The 19,383-nt window shown below is 39.1% G+C and overlaps 2 protein-coding genes across 5 annotated transcripts; one reads left to right on the top strand and one right to left on the bottom strand.

Annotated features, from left to right (window-relative positions):
- The first annotated feature begins 2,458 nt into the window (after positions 1 to 2,458).
- alkbh7 (alkB homolog 7) lies at positions 2,459 to 6,534 on the top strand. Its single transcript, XM_082531461.1, has 4 exons — positions 2,459 to 2,881; positions 3,245 to 3,418; positions 3,504 to 3,628; positions 3,784 to 6,534. The coding sequence occupies exons 1-4, from the start codon at positions 2,609 to 2,611 to the stop codon at positions 3,902 to 3,904; spliced, it is 693 nt and encodes a 230-aa protein (XP_082387587.1). The 5' UTR covers positions 2,459 to 2,608; the 3' UTR covers positions 3,905 to 6,534.
- A 2,227-nt stretch (positions 6,535 to 8,761) lies between these two features.
- Positions 8,762 to 14,655, bottom strand: gtf2f1 (general transcription factor IIF, polypeptide 1). Of its 4 annotated transcripts, none has more exons than XM_082531457.1 (14): positions 14,602 to 14,655; positions 14,001 to 14,054; positions 12,976 to 13,025; positions 12,705 to 12,777; positions 12,303 to 12,496; positions 11,988 to 12,158; positions 11,650 to 11,855; positions 11,398 to 11,548; positions 11,230 to 11,285; positions 10,657 to 10,788; positions 10,465 to 10,544; positions 10,069 to 10,210; positions 9,778 to 9,910; positions 8,762 to 9,614 (listed from the first exon to the last, which is right to left on the bottom strand). In XM_082531457.1, the coding sequence occupies exons 2-14, from the start codon at positions 14,010 to 14,012 to the stop codon at positions 9,410 to 9,412; spliced, it is 1,605 nt and encodes a 534-aa protein (XP_082387583.1). In that variant the 5' UTR covers positions 14,013 to 14,054; positions 14,602 to 14,655; the 3' UTR covers positions 8,762 to 9,409. The 4 variants fall into 4 exon arrangements, with proteins under 4 accessions (XP_082387583.1, XP_082387586.1, XP_082387584.1 ...); XM_082531460.1 differs by having other exon boundaries at positions 10,471 to 10,544; XM_082531458.1 differs by having other exon boundaries at positions 14,001 to 14,057; positions 14,602 to 14,634.
- Positions 14,656 to 19,383: the final 4,728 nt, after the last annotated feature.

Genomic DNA, 19,383 nt, shown 5'->3' with positions numbered 1-19,383 from the left:
GCAGGAGGTGTTGGAATTACAGAAACAATGTTTTTACTTGTTATACTTTATTTTCATGTATGTTTGTGCATATACAAATTGCACAGCACTGTAGAATATACACAAATACGGACAACACGGACATCTTTGAAAAAAAAATAATGTTTCTGCATAACTGGCTAGAGAACCAAATTAAGTTTGACTTTAGTCAAAGAAGGAAGATGAATAATCAGGACAGAATTACTCGTCAACCTGTTAAAAAATGATGGAATCATGGATGTAAATGCAACACACACAAAAGCTAGTCTATCCCATCCGTAGAGATTGAACATGTCTGAATAGTTCTCTGTTGTTTTTCTTCCTCTGTCAGATGTTCAAATAGCGGGTAGCTGTGAGGCTGCAGCTCAGAGGCGAGGACCTAAAAAGGAGTGTCGTGACTCAATGATTCATAAGACTGAATAATTCAATCGCTGGATGCATGTAGAGCACTCCGCCCCTGCTGAACCCGGCACTCCACAGACCAGTCGCAGATTTTCATGTAAACCTCTGTAACACTGGCTCACATTATACACAGCAAACAAAAAACGACAGATTGCTCTAAGGGTCAAACGTGTTATTTTCCTGTTGTTACAGCATCATCATCTTTACATAACCTGAATTCTGAGGTATTTGAGTACTCAGGTGTTCAGCCTCAGAAAACTGTGTGTGTGTGTGTGGGGGGGGGCTGATTCAACAGAAGGCATAGTGATGCCTCCAGGAGAATCTGACCCATGATAATTCAGTGAATCACAGAGCCTTTAAATGAGTCCACCAACTGGGAATTGAAATATGAACCCACTCTTCATAACGCTTGTCATGGCTGGATGAATGTAATGCTGGGGGCAGCAACATGGCATCCAACAACGAAGTGGGAATCACATCAGTTGTATGAGGAGGAGATATGTGTGTTATTGTGGATGTTCACTGACTGAGACCAATACTATAGGCTCACAGAAGGAGCTCAAATTAACCTTTTTTATGCAGGGGATTCATGCGGATGTTTGGAATCACGTGCACACATATCTGTCTCTGTAGGAGGAAGGATGGTGGACTAAAGTTTATCAGTGCTAGAAGAAGCTCACGTTTTACATTTTTAAACATCCAGAATTATTAAGGTAGTTATAAGTAGAGTAAAGCAGGTGGTCCTCTACATGGAAACATCTTTTTCACTTTATCTTTGCATATTTAAATCACAATTTAACTTCAATGTAAAAGCAATGTACTTCTTGTGGGGGTAAAGGAAATACCTCACTTTCCTTCTATAAGAGTTTGCCTGGATACAAACCAAAAGAGGGAGCAGGAGAGTGGACGTGCTAACCTTAGTGGTAAGTAGGCCAAGTAAGCATTTTTTTCTCCTTGGGATTATCCAGTGAGGATGAAGTCATCATCTCCTCTATGAACTCCCTCCTTTCTCCTGTTTTTTTTTTTTTCACATTCTTCATTTTTACAGCTTTCAAAATTTCGCACAGATTCAGAGTCACTCAGTGGATTAATGAAATTGTATAAACTCTTTTTATACATTTTTATTACTTTCTATGTTAGCTTTTTTTTTTCTTAATCCAGTTTCTGCATAAGTTGTCATGAAAATCCTGTGCAGCAGGTTAAGAGATTTAAAGCCTGGCAATTACAAAAAAAGATCTTTGTGTATATTTTGTCAAACACTATTGATACAGTTAGTGATGAACAAATTGGGAAAAACACCACCTCCTGTGTGAAGGCTTAAACATTTTTACTAGTTGAAATGTGCTGATTAAGCTGATTCAGTTTGTAATCATGGGCATTCAGTTCCCTCCAGTGTTCACATGGATAAATTGCAGCATATGGTTCCCTGTATTTATTAAACCTGTAAGAGAGTTTGCTCTCACTGAGCCTTAACTGTGGCTGGAATTAATGTACATGAAGGCGTGTTAGACATATGGGTCACATATATATGAGACCAGACCACAGGATCTGATACTGTTGACCATACTATTTTCCCTCCACAGACTTAGAAATCTGTTTATCCCAGGTTAAAGGACATACAGTGATGTGTAAAGTGTTTTCCGTCTTCCTGATTTAATTTTTTTTGTATGTTTCTCACACTTAAATGTTTCAGATCATCAAACAAATTTAAATATTAAATATTAAAGATAACACAATAAACACCAAACTTCAGTTTCGTAATAAAGGTGTTTATTAATAAGGGGAAAAAATCCAAACACTCATGGTACCATAGCAGTTCGCCATTAAAATAAATAAATAAATAAAATATTTAAAAAGAAATCTGTATAGAATATCTTTTGTATAATGTTTTATAGGGTTTTTTGTAACTCTAATTTGTAATACTATTTTTTGTAAATTTATTTTCATTCTTATCCTTTTATATGGTTTGCATGGTACGGGTGGCATTATCTTTGAGATGACGGAGGTCAAACATTTTGTTTTTCCGGCGTTTTACTGAAAAAGAAAAGACTTCGAGCCCCACAATGCTTTGCGTTTCCAACATGGCGCCTCCCATATCTGCTTGACTTATGTCAACAAGACCGAAACGCCGCTGAAGGTAAACGGGGGCTTTATAAGGACACTAACTAATAATACATCGACAGGGACGATGAAAGTGTTGTTGGCTGTGTTAAAGCAAATCCACAAGCCAGCTCTTTGCACCGGTAACCCGCGCTGTCTGAGCTCCGGGGCCACCAGTGGCCTGTTACCTCTCGGGGATGAAGCTCCAATGGTGGGCTCCAGCCCGGAGCTGGTGCAGAAGCTGCGCTCGCAGGTGGAGGTGAGGACGGACTTCATCACTGAGGCAGAAGAGGCTGCTTTTCTGCGGGAGCTGGACCCAGGCCTGAAGAAGAAACGCTACGAATTTGATCACTGGGACGATGTAAGTCAGGTTCATTGTTGACTGAAACTTTAGGAAAGTTGAATGTATTGAATATTTAAAAAGGTGTAGGTGAAGGTGGTTTACTGCACTGTGATTAGAAGTGATTCTGATAGTTTGTCTAACCCAACAACGTTTATGAGGCAGGATAAAATATTAGACACACTTCTGACAGTAATGCAGTCCAACACCCCCCCTATGACCTCAGTGATAAACAACATAAAGTACAGTAGTTCGTTTTTAACTGCATCACAGAGCTATAGCTGTATTCACACCTAACACTGTCACTGATCAGTGTAGTTGAACTGTTTTCTCTTCAGAGTAACACAGGCTGTGAGACCGACTTTGTTTTTCCTGCACATTTAGGCAATCCACGGGTACAGAGAGACTGAGCGTCTGAGGTGGGGCGCGGCATGTGAGGAGATCTTGAATCGGGTCCGATCTACAGCATTTCCTGAATGTAGCCAGCTCCTCGGCCCTGTGCACGTTATAGATTTGGACAAGACTGGCTACATCAAGCCCCACATCGACAGTGTCAAGGTGGGTTTGCCAGGATTTTTGCACAGTGGCTTTCTAAAAAAAAAAAGTTGCACACATGGTGATCTTACTCTCTAACTTTTTCCAGTTCTGTGGAAGCACCATTGCAGGGTTGAGTCTGTTGTCTGACAGTATTATGCGCTTAGTGAAGGAGGACACACCCAGTGAATGGCTGGATCTGCTGCTTTCCCGACGCTCCCTCTACATACTGAGGTGCTGCATTTGCCTCATATCTGTCTTAATGTTTCCTAAATATGACGTGTTTGAGATTTTGATTAATACACAAGGCTGAATGGTTATAGTAAAGAAGCAGCTGTGGCAGTTTGCAATTAACAAAGGTTCACCCTGTCCTTTTTACACCTGTGCAGGGACCAGGCCAGATATAAGTTCACTCATGAGATCCTGAAAAATGAGGAGTCTGTGTTCAACGGGCAGAGAGTGCCTCGACAGCGACGCATTTCTGTCATCTGTCGTAACCTTCCAGGATAAGCTCTAATAACAGCAGCAGTTCATCAAGTCCAACTTTGAGGTTTCTGCCAGTGATACTCATGGAGATATCAAGGCTAAGATCTTTCAAGTTTATTAGCGACTATAAATGTGTGTGTTTAGAATGTTTATTGGACGTGACGCTCTTCTGGTCATGCTGTTGAAAAAGACTATAAATTGATTCAATTTAAATGGCATTCTTCTAAATTTGCACTGGATCTTGCCGAAGACGTCGGATTTAAACGTATCTGAATGTTGTTTTCGGTTCACCTTTAAAATGTTGTTTCAGATTTGTGTATTTATACAATAATTTCATCACTTTGTTGCGCTTTTCTAATTCTGTATAATACAGTCTCTTTGTGAAACATTTCCAATGTACCTTAGCAAATAAAATTATGATCTTGAATGTTTAAAAACTTTTAACTGAACACTGTGTGAGAACTCAAAAAATGGTTTATTAATGAATATAATTAGGAACAAATTACACAAATACGCAGCTGGACAACACTTGGAGTGAAGTGCTGTGAAACAACAGCACTTTACTCCAATTCTTTAAGTACTGACATCACTACACTAACATCTAATGTTCTAATTGAAAACAGTGTGTCCTTCTGCTCAATGGTTTGCCTAAAAATGCACTTTAATGTTTATATTGTTTATAATTTCCCCTAGGGATCAATAAAGTATTCTGATTCTGATCAACTTTTTTGTGCTGCTGCCACTAGATGGCAGCAGCACATCTTCTCTGATAAGGCAAATTCATTGCAGAAGGAACCGCACTCTATTCGTTGATCCTAAATGAAAGGGATCAAGACATAAAGTACTTAAACATGACTTCCTGGGCAACCCTAGTTTAGACAAATACTCCTTATGTACTTCTTTAGTCTTTTAACACAGGTAAAGAAGACTGTACTAAATTATTTATTTTATTGTAATGACTGCATATGAGTTGGGTTTCAACACACTGATGACACCACAGTCGGGGAGTCAATATAATAGTATATTGCAGAGAGGAATGGGGATTAGGTCTCATTCAAAGACATGGTGGTTACAGAACTTCTGGGCCTGGGATTAAAAGGTAAAATGCGTCTTTAAAGACGATGTCTGTGATGTGCTAATTATCATGTTTATATTTTTCAAACAGGGGCTCTAGACGCAGGCTGTGGAGGAGCTTCCCGGGATGCCCTGACCACTTCTTCCATACCCATGTGATTTTTTTTTTGAATGCTCTGTTGCATGTTGTATCTTTTATCTATACCATCCTTCAGGTTTTATTTTGTCTTTTGTTGTTCATGGTCTTTCTTCTCTTTCCCAGCTGGCCAAGGCAGATGTTTGTTCTTCTCTGAGTGTGATTCTGTCTCACATATAAACCTAATGAAAGGGAGTTCCTTCTCTCGACTGTTGCCAAGTGCCGGTTCATAGGGTGCTTTGTGATTTTGGGGGTTCTTGCTCTGATATTGTAGAGTCTATCCTGGTTTGAGCTGGTGCAATGCAAATATATTTCAATTAAATTGTATTTATATTGTGCCAATTCACAACAACAGTCACCTCAAGGCACTTAATTTTGCAAGATACAGTATTAGAATGAAACCCTAACAATCACACAACCCTCTATGAGCAAGCACTTGGTGACTTAGGGACAAATTCAAGCACAACCAGGCTCAGGGAGGTGCAGCCATCTACTGTCACTGGGAGGGGGTGAGAGAAAAAAAGAAGAGAGCGAAGAGAAAGAGGACAAAAGGTAAACTACAGGAGTGATGGGCAGAGTTTAAGAATTGCTAATGACTAAATACAGAAGTGATGTATAAAGACAGACAAGTGAAAAGAGCAGCTTGAAGAAGAAGCACTCAATAGATCGAGGGAAGCCTCCCAGCAGCCTAGACCTATTACAACACAACTAAAGGAGGATTCAGGGGGTCACCTAATCTAGACATACCTATATGTTTTGTCAGAAATGAAAGTTTCTAAACTTCCAAACTGGGAGCTGGGGCCCGTTCTTCGTACCTCGCTAAGTAAGTTAGCCGGATTTGACTGTTGACGATTTCGCGTGATCCTGGATCGTTCGGTTCTTCGAAGCCCATCCGGGACTTGCTGTCATAGCAACAGAGCCGTAAGCGTAAACCTGCTCGGGAGCAGGTTTACTTTATGTAAACAGGATTAGATCGCGGCCACTCAGGTATTTCCGCTTCATGTATACGAAAGCAACAGCGATATTTTACCACTGTTGTACCATAAATAAATAACATCAATGTAACTAAAGATAATGCAGCACTTGATCCTTTTATTGATGTCACACAGATACATACAGGTCATTTCCTAAAAAAGGGAAATGTACTATTAACATTCTATTACATGTATGTGATTATTACAGATGTAATTCATATTTCAGAGTAGTAATTGCAATTTACTTCGTGTAATCAAGATGAGAGACCACGGCTATAAAAGCGAAGGTGGATTTGGGAAGCCTGTTGCAGCCATGTCCTGTCCGTATACGCGAGCCACCCATTGCGGAAGGTGCAAGATTGATAAGGAGAGTCCTCAGAATTCAGCGTATATTGCGGGACAGACAGGATCCTTTAGCTCAGCGCGACAGTGTGCTCATAGAGAGATATCGATATTCCCGTGAGGGTATTATTTACTTGACCAACTTGTTGACGAGGGGGTGCAGGACCACCATCTGTCTTTTTTTGCGCTGCCCTTTTCTTGGTTGCTGTTATAAACAAACAAACAGATTATTTCAGGGTCTCTGTCCAAGAGACGAAAAGCAATATAAGTGATCAATATTACCATTCTGTAGAATATTCTTATATTTCACTTTTACTTGTTCCCATGTTCTAGTGGGTCCTGTTGTGGCTCTAATGTGAAAGGGGATATAATATAACATAATGTAATATAATATAATGTAATATAATATTGGATAATATGGTGTGATATGATAAATCTACCCTACCACCTACTGGTGTTGGCCAGAGGGGCCGATGGCGCAATATGGCAGCCTGGCTTCTGTCAGTCTGTCCCAGGGCAGCTGTGACAGCTACCAGTGTGTGAATGTGAGAGTGACTGAATAGTGGCATTGTAAAACGCTTTGGGTGCCTTGAAGAGCGCTATATAAATCCACTCCATTATTATTGTTATTATTAAATTACTTACGAGTTTAATTTGTCAGCAACTTTCTGCCAGCCCTCTCTCCTTGCTTTTGCAGCCTTTGCAGTGTTCCCTTGCGTTTTAATTAGACTCTGAAACTCCTAAAATCCCTCACTCAAGAGTTCTTGCTCTGCTGCCGAAGAATACCGAGCGCGCTCCTTCGACATTTTCGCCGACCAATCAAAGGGTTGCCGATCAATGTTTCTACTATCGATGCGTAGCCCCTGTTGGGCCACCCAGTGATCTCACATTACTTCATCCAGCTATACTAATCGTCAACAACAGGTGTGTTCGGGGAACCGGAATAGCGAGCTCAGAGTTAGCGCGATGATTTGATCTTGGATGTGTCATTTGATCTTGGATGTAGTAAGCGACGTACGAAGAACGGGCCCCTGGTCTCCCAGAAGAGAGGTCTGATAGCTGAAGGTTCTGCCTCCCATTCTATTTTCAAATGTCCTAGGGCCCACAAGTAAGCCTGCAGTCTGAGAGTGAAGTGCTCTATTGGAGTGAAATGCTACTATGAGGTCATTAAGATAAATGGAGCCAGATCACATAGGTTCATAGATAGATAAAACTGGGTATCATCTCCATAGCAAAGAAAATGTACCCAATGTTTTCTAAAAATATTACCTAATGAAAGCATGTATAATATAAAAAAGTACTGGTCCCATCACAGAACCCTGTTGAACTCCCTGAATAGCTTTTGTGTGTGAAAAGAGGCTCCTCGTTCACATGAAAAAACTATAATCTACATGTGTGATACATGTGATTCACTACAGTACTCTTGATACCAACAGTGTGTTCTAATCTCTGCCGTAACATATTTGGTCAGTGATATTGAATGCTGCAATAAGGTCTTGCAGGCCAAGCAGTTAATAGTCAAGAGGCCATAAGACTTTAACTGGTGCAGTTTCTGTGCCATTCTGCACTCTAAATCCTGACTAAAAGATTTTAAAGTAAACAATTCGTTTGAAAAATGTTCATTTAATTGTTTGACAACTACTCTTTCAAGACTTTTTGAAATAAAAGGTTTGAAATTGGTGTACAATAGAAGTGTTTTTGCTTCAAATCGCACTACAATCTATGTAAACTCACAAAGACGAGGAAGATGAGAAACCTCAGACAACACTGCACACAAATCACTTTTACATCCCTTTAACAGTATTGGCATTTTAAGTGCTGTACTTTTTCATCATTAAAATAATAAAGTTACTTGCTGCCTACCAGTTGTGTCAAAATAGTAGCTTCCTTTTACGTGATAAATGTTATCCCAGGACAGTAAACAAAGCAGCAAACTAAGGTTTTGCAAAAGACAGTCTTAGCTTCCTGATAGTTATGCAAATGAGCTTTCAAAAATATTTGCATGCACCCTATTTCAGGGTAATCTTTGTCTTTACAGAGGGAGGACAAAATAAACAATCGATGCGTGTTCTGTGCCCAACTATACTTCATGAACAACAAGCACCCAAAGTAAGAAGTGAATGTTAGTTGCTGCCATTTCTTTTTAATGCTTTCTTTGAATTATTTTCACTCTAAGCAACACACATACATATTTAGATGTTTAATGTGAAGTGTGTTTAATAAATCTGTTTATATTAAAGTACTTTCAGGAACAAGTGATTTGATAAACTGACAAAGAAATAAAACTGCCCAGTTTTGTCCTTAAAGGACAAAAGGTTTTTTTTAACATTGAAGGAGGTACAAAAACTCAAATCCTTACATAAGAATAGTTTTATTAGAAAAAAATTTCTATGCAAGGAATTAAAAACAAACAAAAAAACAAACAAAACAGAACTATCAGGTTTTAACTATCAGGTCAAAACAAAATTTTTCATTCAACATAATTTCATGGACAAGTCTGTTACTTAAAGGGAACCTATTGTACTATTCCTTATTTTCTGTTATATACACATTTTTTTCTTCTCTGGGATTTTTGATGTAAATGAGAACCCTGTAAAACAACTTTTTTTTTTTTTTTTTTTAGGAGGGGCAGCCAATCAAAACAAAGTTAGCTTACAAGGAAGTGGTAGGCAGCTAAAACAAAGGATAAACTGCACTACAGCAAAGTGGAAGATAAAAAAATCTACATGTATATATTTTGAACTGGAAATCTTGCAAAGCAATTTTACTGTTTTAGAGTTCAAGAATAAAAATACAGAAAAGAAAACTGACAAAATAAGTCCGCTTTAAGGTGACTTCTGCTGAAGGCGGGTCTAGCTTCCTGTGCTGTGGCATATCACAGAACAACCTGTACAGACTATTCTTCCATGGGTTTTATTGAAAACACTATAACCTTTGAACAAAAGAGGGTCAGTTTTAGCACTTCACCACTTCTACAACCACAACATCCCTCTGTTCCTTTGGTTATTCAGTGAGGTAGAAGTGCATTTTGTCGTTTATGTTCTTGCGCTCTGGATTGAGGCGCTTAAGGATCTGTGCCAGCACGTTGACAGTCTGCTCACTGCTCAGGCCGGTGCGCTTAGTCTGGAACTTCTTCAACAAGTCTTTAGTGGTCATTGGTTTACGGATCAGGTAGCGGCGGACTGCTTCCTCTGTCAGCTGCACATCACTGTGGGGTGAATGAAAAGTAAAGAATACAGTTTAACACTCATATTTACATTATATATCTATTGGTGTATTTATGTTAGCCTTCTGAATCGTAAGACAAGCAGGAAGAAATAACTGTGTGTCTATGAAACTGTATTGAAGAAAAAAAAAAACCTGGACCTTACCTTGAGCTTGGGGTGGATTTGCCTGATTGGGGTTGAGGTGTGCTCTTCCCAGAGGGAACAGGGCTCTGGGTGCTGGGTTCCATCTTAAGCTTTTTGGCAGCAGGTGAGTCGATGCTAGGACCTTGTCTCTTACCTGGAGACAAGACAGAGAAGACAAGTTTGTTTGGAATGGAATAACAAAAAGAGAAGATTTGAGAGTAGAAAGCTACTTGTGAAGGTCCTGCATATATCTACGTATGTACACTATACTGTGAACGTATGAGCATTTGTGTGGGCTTTCTGAGAAATCACCTTGCTCCAGCTTGCTGGCGGCAGCACGGAGTGTGTTCGAGGTGGAGGCAGAGTCTAAGGATGGAGTTCCAGGACGGCTACCAGTCCTGGAGCTGCCTGCAGAGCCACGGCCACCAGCACGTTTAGGAGGTGTGCGTTTCTTCTGAGATAGGAAGGAAAAGACGATAATTGATGAGAATGCAAACAAAGAATGAAAAATTCCAATATAGAATAACAATCCGCACTAATATGAAATACTCCAAAGCTTCAGCATTACAAAACTGGTCGCACACTGGTCGAGCCATTGTTTTATTAAGCAACAACGGTACTGATGTTAATTATGATAATGATAGGAAAATATATTACAAACTAATTTGGCTTAAAAAGAAATAAATGTGAATTTGTTCAGTTACGCACACTAACCGCCATGAACAGAGCAGAGGCCGTCTCTCCTTCGATGTCACTGTCATCTGAGCTGTCTGATTCTCCACTGCTGTCTGTGAAGCACAAGAACATAAATCTGACTACTCATACACACACATTGCTCACATATTTTAAAATACTCCATTCAACAGTACGTGTTGTGACTTTTTTTTTTAATTTTTTTACCTTTTTTCTTCTTCTTCTCCATTTGAACTGGGGTTTTCTTCCCTTCCTCCTCCTCTTCCTCCTCTTTTGCTTCCTCATCATTCTGTTTCTCCTCCTCACTCTCTTCCTCACTTTCAGATTCTTCATCAATCCCTACAAAAGGATAAATATTCAGAAACAATCTAAATACATTGATTAGTGAAAAACTAGACACTTCTGGCAGGTATCTGGCCATAACGTTCGTCCAGATGCGGAGCTAAGTTATATGAGACCTAAGTCATTTTCAAGATTGTGTCTACTCAGGTCACCTTCCACTCACCTAACTTTTCAATGCCTAAAATAAATTTTTTGACACTGTATGCATAAAATCATATGTTTGGGGGTGCCTGTGCCGCAAAAGATAGAATGGTGCGTCTACCAATCAGCATGTTGAAACCGTGAGTCGCCTGTGATGCATCCATCAGATTGTGTTCCTTTAGGGTTTGTATGAATGTGTGTGAGACTGTGTGAATATCCAAGTACACGTCCATTTACATTTACTGTGTTTTATAGCTTCACTTTTATTGAGTATTTTTAACAATAAATTGATCTGACCTTTAGGGTGTTCCTCTGCTTTGACAGGCTTTCCCTTTTCCGGTTCTTCTTCTGAGCTAAATTTGAAACACAAAATAAATGAATAAATAAAACAACAAACAACAAAAAAAACCCAAACATTGTTGATACAGTGTGAGTCTTTGTGTGCTACCGTGTAACGGATCTGACCTGCTTTCATCTGACATATAATCCACTTCTAGGCCCTCGTAGTCTCCGTCATCGCTGTCTTCCAGAGCCTCGTTGTCTTTACTCTTTTGCTTCTTTCTCTTTGCTTTCCCTTTCCCAGCATCTTTTTTTACCTTTGGCTTGCTCTCTCCATCTGTCCAACAAAGCCAAAGTGTTTGAAGGAAGAAAATCAAAAGATGAAAGCCGGAGACGTTTTACAATAGTCTCTTCTTCTTGTTGTGTCTTTCTCCTTACCGTCCCCCATACTGCTGTCACTGTCATCACTGCTCATCTCCAGCTCGTCCTCCAGGTCATGAATGCGCAGGTCACCCCCTCTTCCGCCCCCCTTCTTTTTCTTCTTCCCAGATTTTTCTCCTTCGTCTTCGTCTTCCTCACCCCGCTCCTGCTCTCGAAGACGTCTCTGAAGCATGATGCTAAAGTGATTCACCACCTTGTTCCGCCTAGAAAAACAGAGGGTGACTGTCTTAAAATCAAACAATTAACATCTAGGGTCAACTGAGTACTTATTTTTTAAGTACTCATTTTTCTTCATCACTTTTAATCCCAAACCACCCCCGTCCTTTCCCTTTCACCTGCCCCACTCCTCCTCAGCCTCCTCAGCAGTCAGAGTTCGGTGTTTGGCCTGTGGTGTAAAGTTGTACCAGCCGTGAACAGGAAAAGCCTCGAAAGCTCCATCGGGACACTGCGTGAAGATGTAGTAGGATGCATTTTCTGTAACGCCACCCTTCTTTATACCTTTGAACCTTAAAAAAAAACAAAAAAAAAAACATTCTTTACAGACATCAAGTCACCGAGATTTCTCTAAATAATAACTCTTATAATACATAATTTTATCTTGCATTACCAACACTTTTGGAGAGTAACTCAGAGGGAGTCTCTCTACTCACCTCTTGCCAGCTTTACCATTAACCTTGAGAATCCAGGGCTGGTCCTCCACTTTGAATTCACGCGTGACGATACCAAACTTCTTCCGACGAGCTTCCTCGCGCTGCTTTTTGCCAAACTCACTACCTGCTGCGCCTTCAGGGGTCTCTTCCTCCCCATATATCTTCCGAGCACTCATATCTCTTTCCATACGAGCCTGGGGAAAGGAGAAAGAGCAATGGAAAAGTGAAAAAAAAACAAACCCCAGCCTACTCATTCCTAAATTTATCACATCTTTCTCGCTCTTTTTTTTTTGTTTAAGGCGAATAAGACTGGCTGATATTCCTTTCTCATATCAACTCTAGCTCTGTCATACTGAAAACCTAAGCTTTGTCTGTGAGGTGTAGTTAAAGTATGAAGCCCACCTGTGTCCATGTTGAACAGTTGACTCTGTCCCCTGCATTGAAAGCCATTATATTGTACTTCTTGCTAGTGTTTCTATGCAAAGAAAAAAAAAAGAAGAATATAACTGAGCTCAATTCATTTGCGTCACAATCATCTTCTAATAGTCATGCACATGCACGTCTTCAAGTGACACCTAGAATGACCAAAACACACATGAACACATGCAAAACAGTGACATAAGGCAAGTCCTGTGCACACAAATCTCTTTGGATATTTACATGTGTTACTCACTTGGGGACACGCACGATGTATTCTGTGGTTGAGGTGCTGCTGCTGCTTCCCTGTAAGAGAAAAAGTGTTCTTGTTGGAAGCCTGTCACATTTGAATACTGTGCACACCATGAAAGCCATGTCGGACCAGTACAGCTCAAAAGTCTTGAGTCTCTTCCTTTATATTTACAAGTAAAATGGAAATGCAATAACTTACTCAAACCACATATAAGGTAAAAATGGAGTTTGTACAATTGTAACAAACTTTAAAGTCAATATTTAGTATAATTTGCTTAATTCTTCAACACAGCCTGAACTCTCTTATCCAAGCTTTCTTGTCATTTCTTCCAAGATGTCTTCTGTAATAGTTCCCCAGGCTTCCAGAAGAACGTCCAAAGCTCATTTTTTGACAACAAACCTAATCAGACACTTAAAATCATTGCCAACCTGATTGGACAATGTAAAGAAGACCACAAAGGATCAAAGCATTTTCAAGGAAGACTATGGAGACAAATAAAAGCGAGAAAAGCACTGGAAAAAGTGAATATTTTTTTTGCATCTGCTGTCAATGTAGTTTTTAGAAAGAGAAAAAAGAGAGAGAAAAAAAAAGGGAAACTGGAATTAGCCAAACTGAAATGAGCCGAACTGTAATGAGGTACAACACTGGATAATCTTTTGTGTTACCTGCCTCTTTCATGCTTGAATAATAGGTCAGTGTTAAGTGGTTGACAAACAAACCGACCAACAAAAAAACAAAAAACAAAAAGCAACTCCTCTGAAAATAATTAGGTGCAAGGACTGGACTGAAAATGAGTTTACGAAGCAGCCAAAGAAAACTCCGTCAGAAAGCCTGGAGAACTGTTTCCAAAGACCACTTAAAAATACAATTAATTCTGGCTACTTGGAAAAAAAACATGGAGAAATGAGGGATGGCTCAAGACTTTTGCACAACACTGTAGATTCACGGCATTAAACATAGCACAAGAGTGGATCAAATTATCAAAAGAAAATAAAGACATACTTTTGTGTTGTCAAATGAAAGCTTACCAGTGATGTCATGGTTGGTTGTCAGTCTCTGGATTTACGACACCACATCAACAGCTGCTTTAGGCGAGGTGGACACACCGTTACGAAAACAGAGTAATGATACTAATAAGATAATACATAATAATATATAATTCAGTCAGTTTGTGTTTATTTTTAACTCAGATTATCCAGCTGAGAAACAGAGAACCGAAAAGGTCTGTGAAGGTACGATATCCCTGCACGAAGACATTCAAATAATGCTTTATAAGCGTTTTCAGCAAGTTATGACAATTTTAGGATTAAAACAAACGCGGCAGAATAAAGGAAACCTATCCCCCTTCCATGACTCATTTGTAATATTACAAGAAAGACTGACTAAAGTTAAATTAGGCTAAAGTTATACGAAACGAGGTGTAACTGATGTTTATATCTTTGTACGTTAGCTTTAGCAGCACCACATTTTGCAAGCAGCTGTAGCTGCGGTCTGTAGCTAACTGTGAAAACAAGCAGGAACACTGTAAACTCATGAGACCTATCCATCTTCGACCAATGCAAAAAATATTGGAAATTAAAAAGACTAAATATGAAATATCGGCTCATAAATGATTATATACCGTCTTACCGCTGTGTGCACTCCAATTGCACTTGTTCCGTTTGCCTCTATGGTCAATAGGAAACATTTACTGTAGACATTGGTTCCTACCAGTCCCTTTGAAGGGTTCCGCTTGTTCCCTTGTATTCACCAGTTTATCTTGTTTAAGAGTTTCTTTCTACCACCCCACTACTCATCCACCGAGGAAAATATTTCCAGAAAGTGGCACTACCTTTAACGCAACATTTTCAAACACGTGTGTAAGATGATATCCACAATCTGCACTAATAAACTAGTAAAATGTGTGTTTTAGGGTTTTATTAGTTTTAAATATTCATTTTGTGAATAAATGCAATTTGCCTGTGTGAGAAGCAATTAAAGAGACATAAAATATCCCTCATAGTACCTGTATGTCAATAGCATTTAGTGTGTAACAGAGGATTTAGCGAGTGATTACAATGATAGCCTGCTCTGTGGAGCAGTTTAATTCAACCCTGTTTCATTTATATTAGATATACATTATACACACACACACACACACACACACACACACACACACACACACACACACACACACACACACACACACACACACACACACACACAATATTAGAGACAAAAGAAACCCAAGAATGTGTCACATGTGCTTGAATTGCAGGCTCTGACCATAACAAGAACATACCTTGACATGGGCCTTAGAACACGTGTACAAATTTGTCCTATATGACTTATCAAAACCCTCCCAGAAGTAACAAAACAAAAAGAGAAGTGTAATTTTTAAAATTTATCTTGTCAACTAGTAAAGTAGTATTGATTGTTGCCTTTACTTTCCATTATCCACATTGATTGACTCACAAAAACAGCACTGCCAAGGAAACATGACATTAAATGCTACAAACACTAATAAGAAAGAGAAAATTTGATGAACAATCTGAACTGACTAATAATAATTACTTATAGGCACTTGTTTATCCTTTATCACACATTTGACTGTTTAACTTCGACTTGTCGCTGGTCATATAATAAGGTCATATAATAAACTTGTTAGCAAGGAAGAAGACTATGGATTTGACCAAGATTAGATCGAAAAGCTATGATAAAGGGAAACAGATACACAGTGTATATATATGTATGCACGATACAGTGCATAAGATAAGCAGTGATTAAATAATGGGCTATTTTAATTGCAATCCTTGAACATGTCTGCTACAAATGGTGCACAGTGACTGTATTTTTTTTATCATCTTCAATTTGTATTTGCATTATCTCTTTGCATGTTTAAGGCAGGATTAACTTTTTTGGGAAGCAATTCAAATTTCACAGTGTGTGCTACAAGTATTCAGGACTGACGAGCAGATGTCATTGACACACGATGTTTCGTATGATGATGAATTACTTTGCTTTGTCACTTCTACTTGGTATGTAATTTTCATTCAATTCAAAATAGAACCTGAAAGCAGAAAAAAATCTAGATTTTTTTTTTAATGAAAAAAGCTCTTTTTGATTGAAATTGTATTTTGCCTTTGATAAATGTTCTGTTGGCAGTCCTAAAGAAAAATACATCTGAACATACGCTTTTGGTAACCCTCAAAAAAATTATTATAGCAAATATTTGACCACTCTTTTGCATTTGCATGGACCCGGCTTTAAAGCGTAGTCCACATATTTTTAGTAGACTTGAGGTCAGGGCTTTGGGAAGCTCATTCCAGAAGCTTTATGGATCATTTCTCAACAACTGCAGATTCCAAGATCAAACAATTTTATGGAAGTACAAGTTATTGTGCTGTGTCATTACTTTGCCAAGTTTTGAAAGAAGACACACTGTGAACCCAAGATGAGGGGACATTGATTAGGATGTGTAGAAACAAGTGAGGAACCACCATGTATTCATGTGTGTGTATGTTACATATAAAGCAATAACACATCAACAGAATGCTTGTTTTTTTATAAATAGGTGTGAATGTGGAAATGAGGCAAGTTGTATAAAGTGCTTTAAGTTGTCAGGTAGAGTAGAAAAGCACTATATAAGACTCAGTCCATGTAGGTGGATGAGGATTGTTGTAGTTATTTTTATGACTATTTTGATTAGCATTTATTTTGTCACCTGGAGAGCATACTTAAACTTGCAAACACAGCACATCTTTCCATGCCGTGTGCACTACATTAATATATCCTTTGTCATGTTCCTTAATGTATTCTACTAAAAAAGAAAAATTATACAGTCTTGGAGGCATTCCTCAGTTTGATTCAAGTGTAAAAATGAAGTTGGTATGTGACATTATAGAGATGGTAACGTGAATGATTACTTTTCAATAGTATAACAATTTAACAGTAATTTTTAAGATTAATTAAACATTTCTATAACTTTTTATCTTCTTTGTTTCAGGTTTGCTTGTGATACCTGTTATTACTGTGTTTCCTCCTGGTATGAACAAATAAATAGCCAATATATGTGATTTAAAATCACCATAAAGTAATAAATTATGTGTGATAATTATTGTACATATTTGATTTGCATTGTGCAGGTGCTCTGGGAAAGTCTGGGAGAGGCCACTATCAAAGAGATCTTCAACTCCCACCTCTGGCAGAACTTTCACAGCATTACCAGGACACTGTAGGTAAGGGGGGCCATCAAGCTGATCAAAGAGCTCTGGGTAGAGACCACAAAATTTAGAATGTGGATACAAGTGGCAGAAATGAGCCTTCTCCAAAGGATGGCTGGCCTCTCTCTTGGAGATAGGAACCATGCTGAATGATAATAATACAAAGATTTACACTAATGTTTGTTCTAAATAAACTTCACAAACAAACTAAAGTAACAATAAATAACTAAAAACAAAAGAAAATAAACTTCACTAAATGTCAATACTGTTAAAGTTTGCAGCTGGTTTGTTATTATTCTTTTTGTCAGATATTGATGAGCAGTGTTGAGTAAGTTACTTTAAAATAGTAACTTAGTTACATTACTAGTTACTTCTCTCAAAAGTAACTCAGTTACTTCAAGTTACTCGTTACTTTCAAAGTAACTAGTTACTAGGGAAAGTAACTTTGGTTTTACTCAGAATTCTCTTGTTAATGTGTTGCTTCCATAACTTTGCCAGTCTTCTAGCTTGCTTACTTGCCACAAGTGCACTGTGCCACCTACCAATAGAAAGGAAAAGATAATGTGCATATTTCCACGAGAGAAATCCCACGCCTGGACCGTCATTGACTGCTGCCATGATTCTAGCCTACGTCACAGCGTCATGTGCGCCTTTTACATCCAACACAAAAACTGCAGTCGTGGTGCTTTCGATTGTACTCAGAACTCTGAAATTCTGCCTTCTGAATAGGAAGATGTAGGCAACACCAGACTGCAGATGAGCTGCATACAGGGCTGGACTGGGACAGAAAATTGGCCCGGGTATTTTAACTAGAGACCGGCCCACCATTATAGGAAAAATCTTAAAGCCTTTGAATGAAAACAAACACTGTTGTGACAGTGATGTACACTGTTTTGATGGTATATATGCATCAATCTATCAATCGTTTGTTGTAAGATTCAGATAATTATTTTTTAAAAGCTAGGCATTTTAAATGAGAATAAGAAAGAAAAGTATTTCCTTGTGCCCACCTCTCCCTGTTAATGCCCTACATGCCCCCCTGGCAACACTTTGCTAGATCCGCACCTGCACAGTTACCAGCTGTCAGCTACCTAAAAAAGGATCCTGGGGTTATTTGTCTCTCAGAAACAGTTCATAACTTCCCTTCAACTCATTCATGTCACCTAAAGGGTAAACCTGTTTCTCCATCACCTGTTCAGCTCTGATGATCCAGTAAGGACATCTCCTGGTTTCATCTTCATGTTTCCCTCTCACCACATAACCAAACCGATATCATGACCAGCAGCTTTTTTGCAGCTGTGGCTCCAGCAAACATCAGCTGATACTAGAAATTAATATTAAATAAATTCTAACAATAGCTGATCAAGCTTAAACGTGCTGCTGTTGTTTAGCGCGACATCCGCTGGTTTCCTCTTTCGGCGCAAAGTGAGCGATAAACAAACAAGAGAGCCGATCAGCTGATCACTGATCAGTTTTCATGATTGAAGTAGAAACAGGAGAGGGAGGGGGGAGAATGAGAGGAGAAGAGGCAGCTGTGCAGCAAAGACACAGAATAACTCCAGGTTTGTGTCTTTTTCATTGTAGCTGAATTACGGGACAAACTGTTCCTTTTCACCTCAATAAGAAACGCGTAATATTTTCTCTGAATACCAGACGGGACGGTTGGCAACTCTAATAACTTATGAACAAAATAAAGTTCAACATCATTAACTTCATAGCACCACCCAGCTGTATAGAAACTCCGTCATGCTAGCTAGCACGCAGTACGGAAAAAGTCAGAATAACGAAAATAAACTCCACCTAAACTTGGTTCATATCTGACCCAGAGAGACTGCAGGTCATAACTTCTTACCTGAAGTTCAGTTCACACTTGGACCGGCGGCCGCCTCGGGTCTCTTTTCATTCTGCGTCCCTTTTCCTTCATCCACCTGCTGCTTCCACCACTTGCTAATGTTACTGAATCTGTGGAAACTCCGCGATAGCCACCACACGAAGTAACGAGTAACGACCCTATCTAAATCCCAGTAACGAGTAACGCGTTCCTGATTTTGGCATAATAACTAGTTACCGTGCTCGTTACCACAATAATAACGTAGTTACTGTAACGCGTTACTTAATAACGCGTTAGTCCCAACACTGTTGATGAGTGCCAGAAGACTACAGGGATTTGTGGTCCTAACTCAAATTGTAAGAACACCGTCGGGTCATA

Source organism: Aulonocara stuartgranti (assembly GCF_965226115.1).
Source record: "Aulonocara stuartgranti genome assembly, chromosome: 4".
Lineage (NCBI taxonomy): Eukaryota > Metazoa > Chordata > Actinopteri > Cichliformes > Cichlidae > Aulonocara > Aulonocara stuartgranti.
The sequence above is the reverse complement of the archived record's forward strand: the minus strand, read 5'-3'. Positions and strand labels throughout refer to the sequence as shown.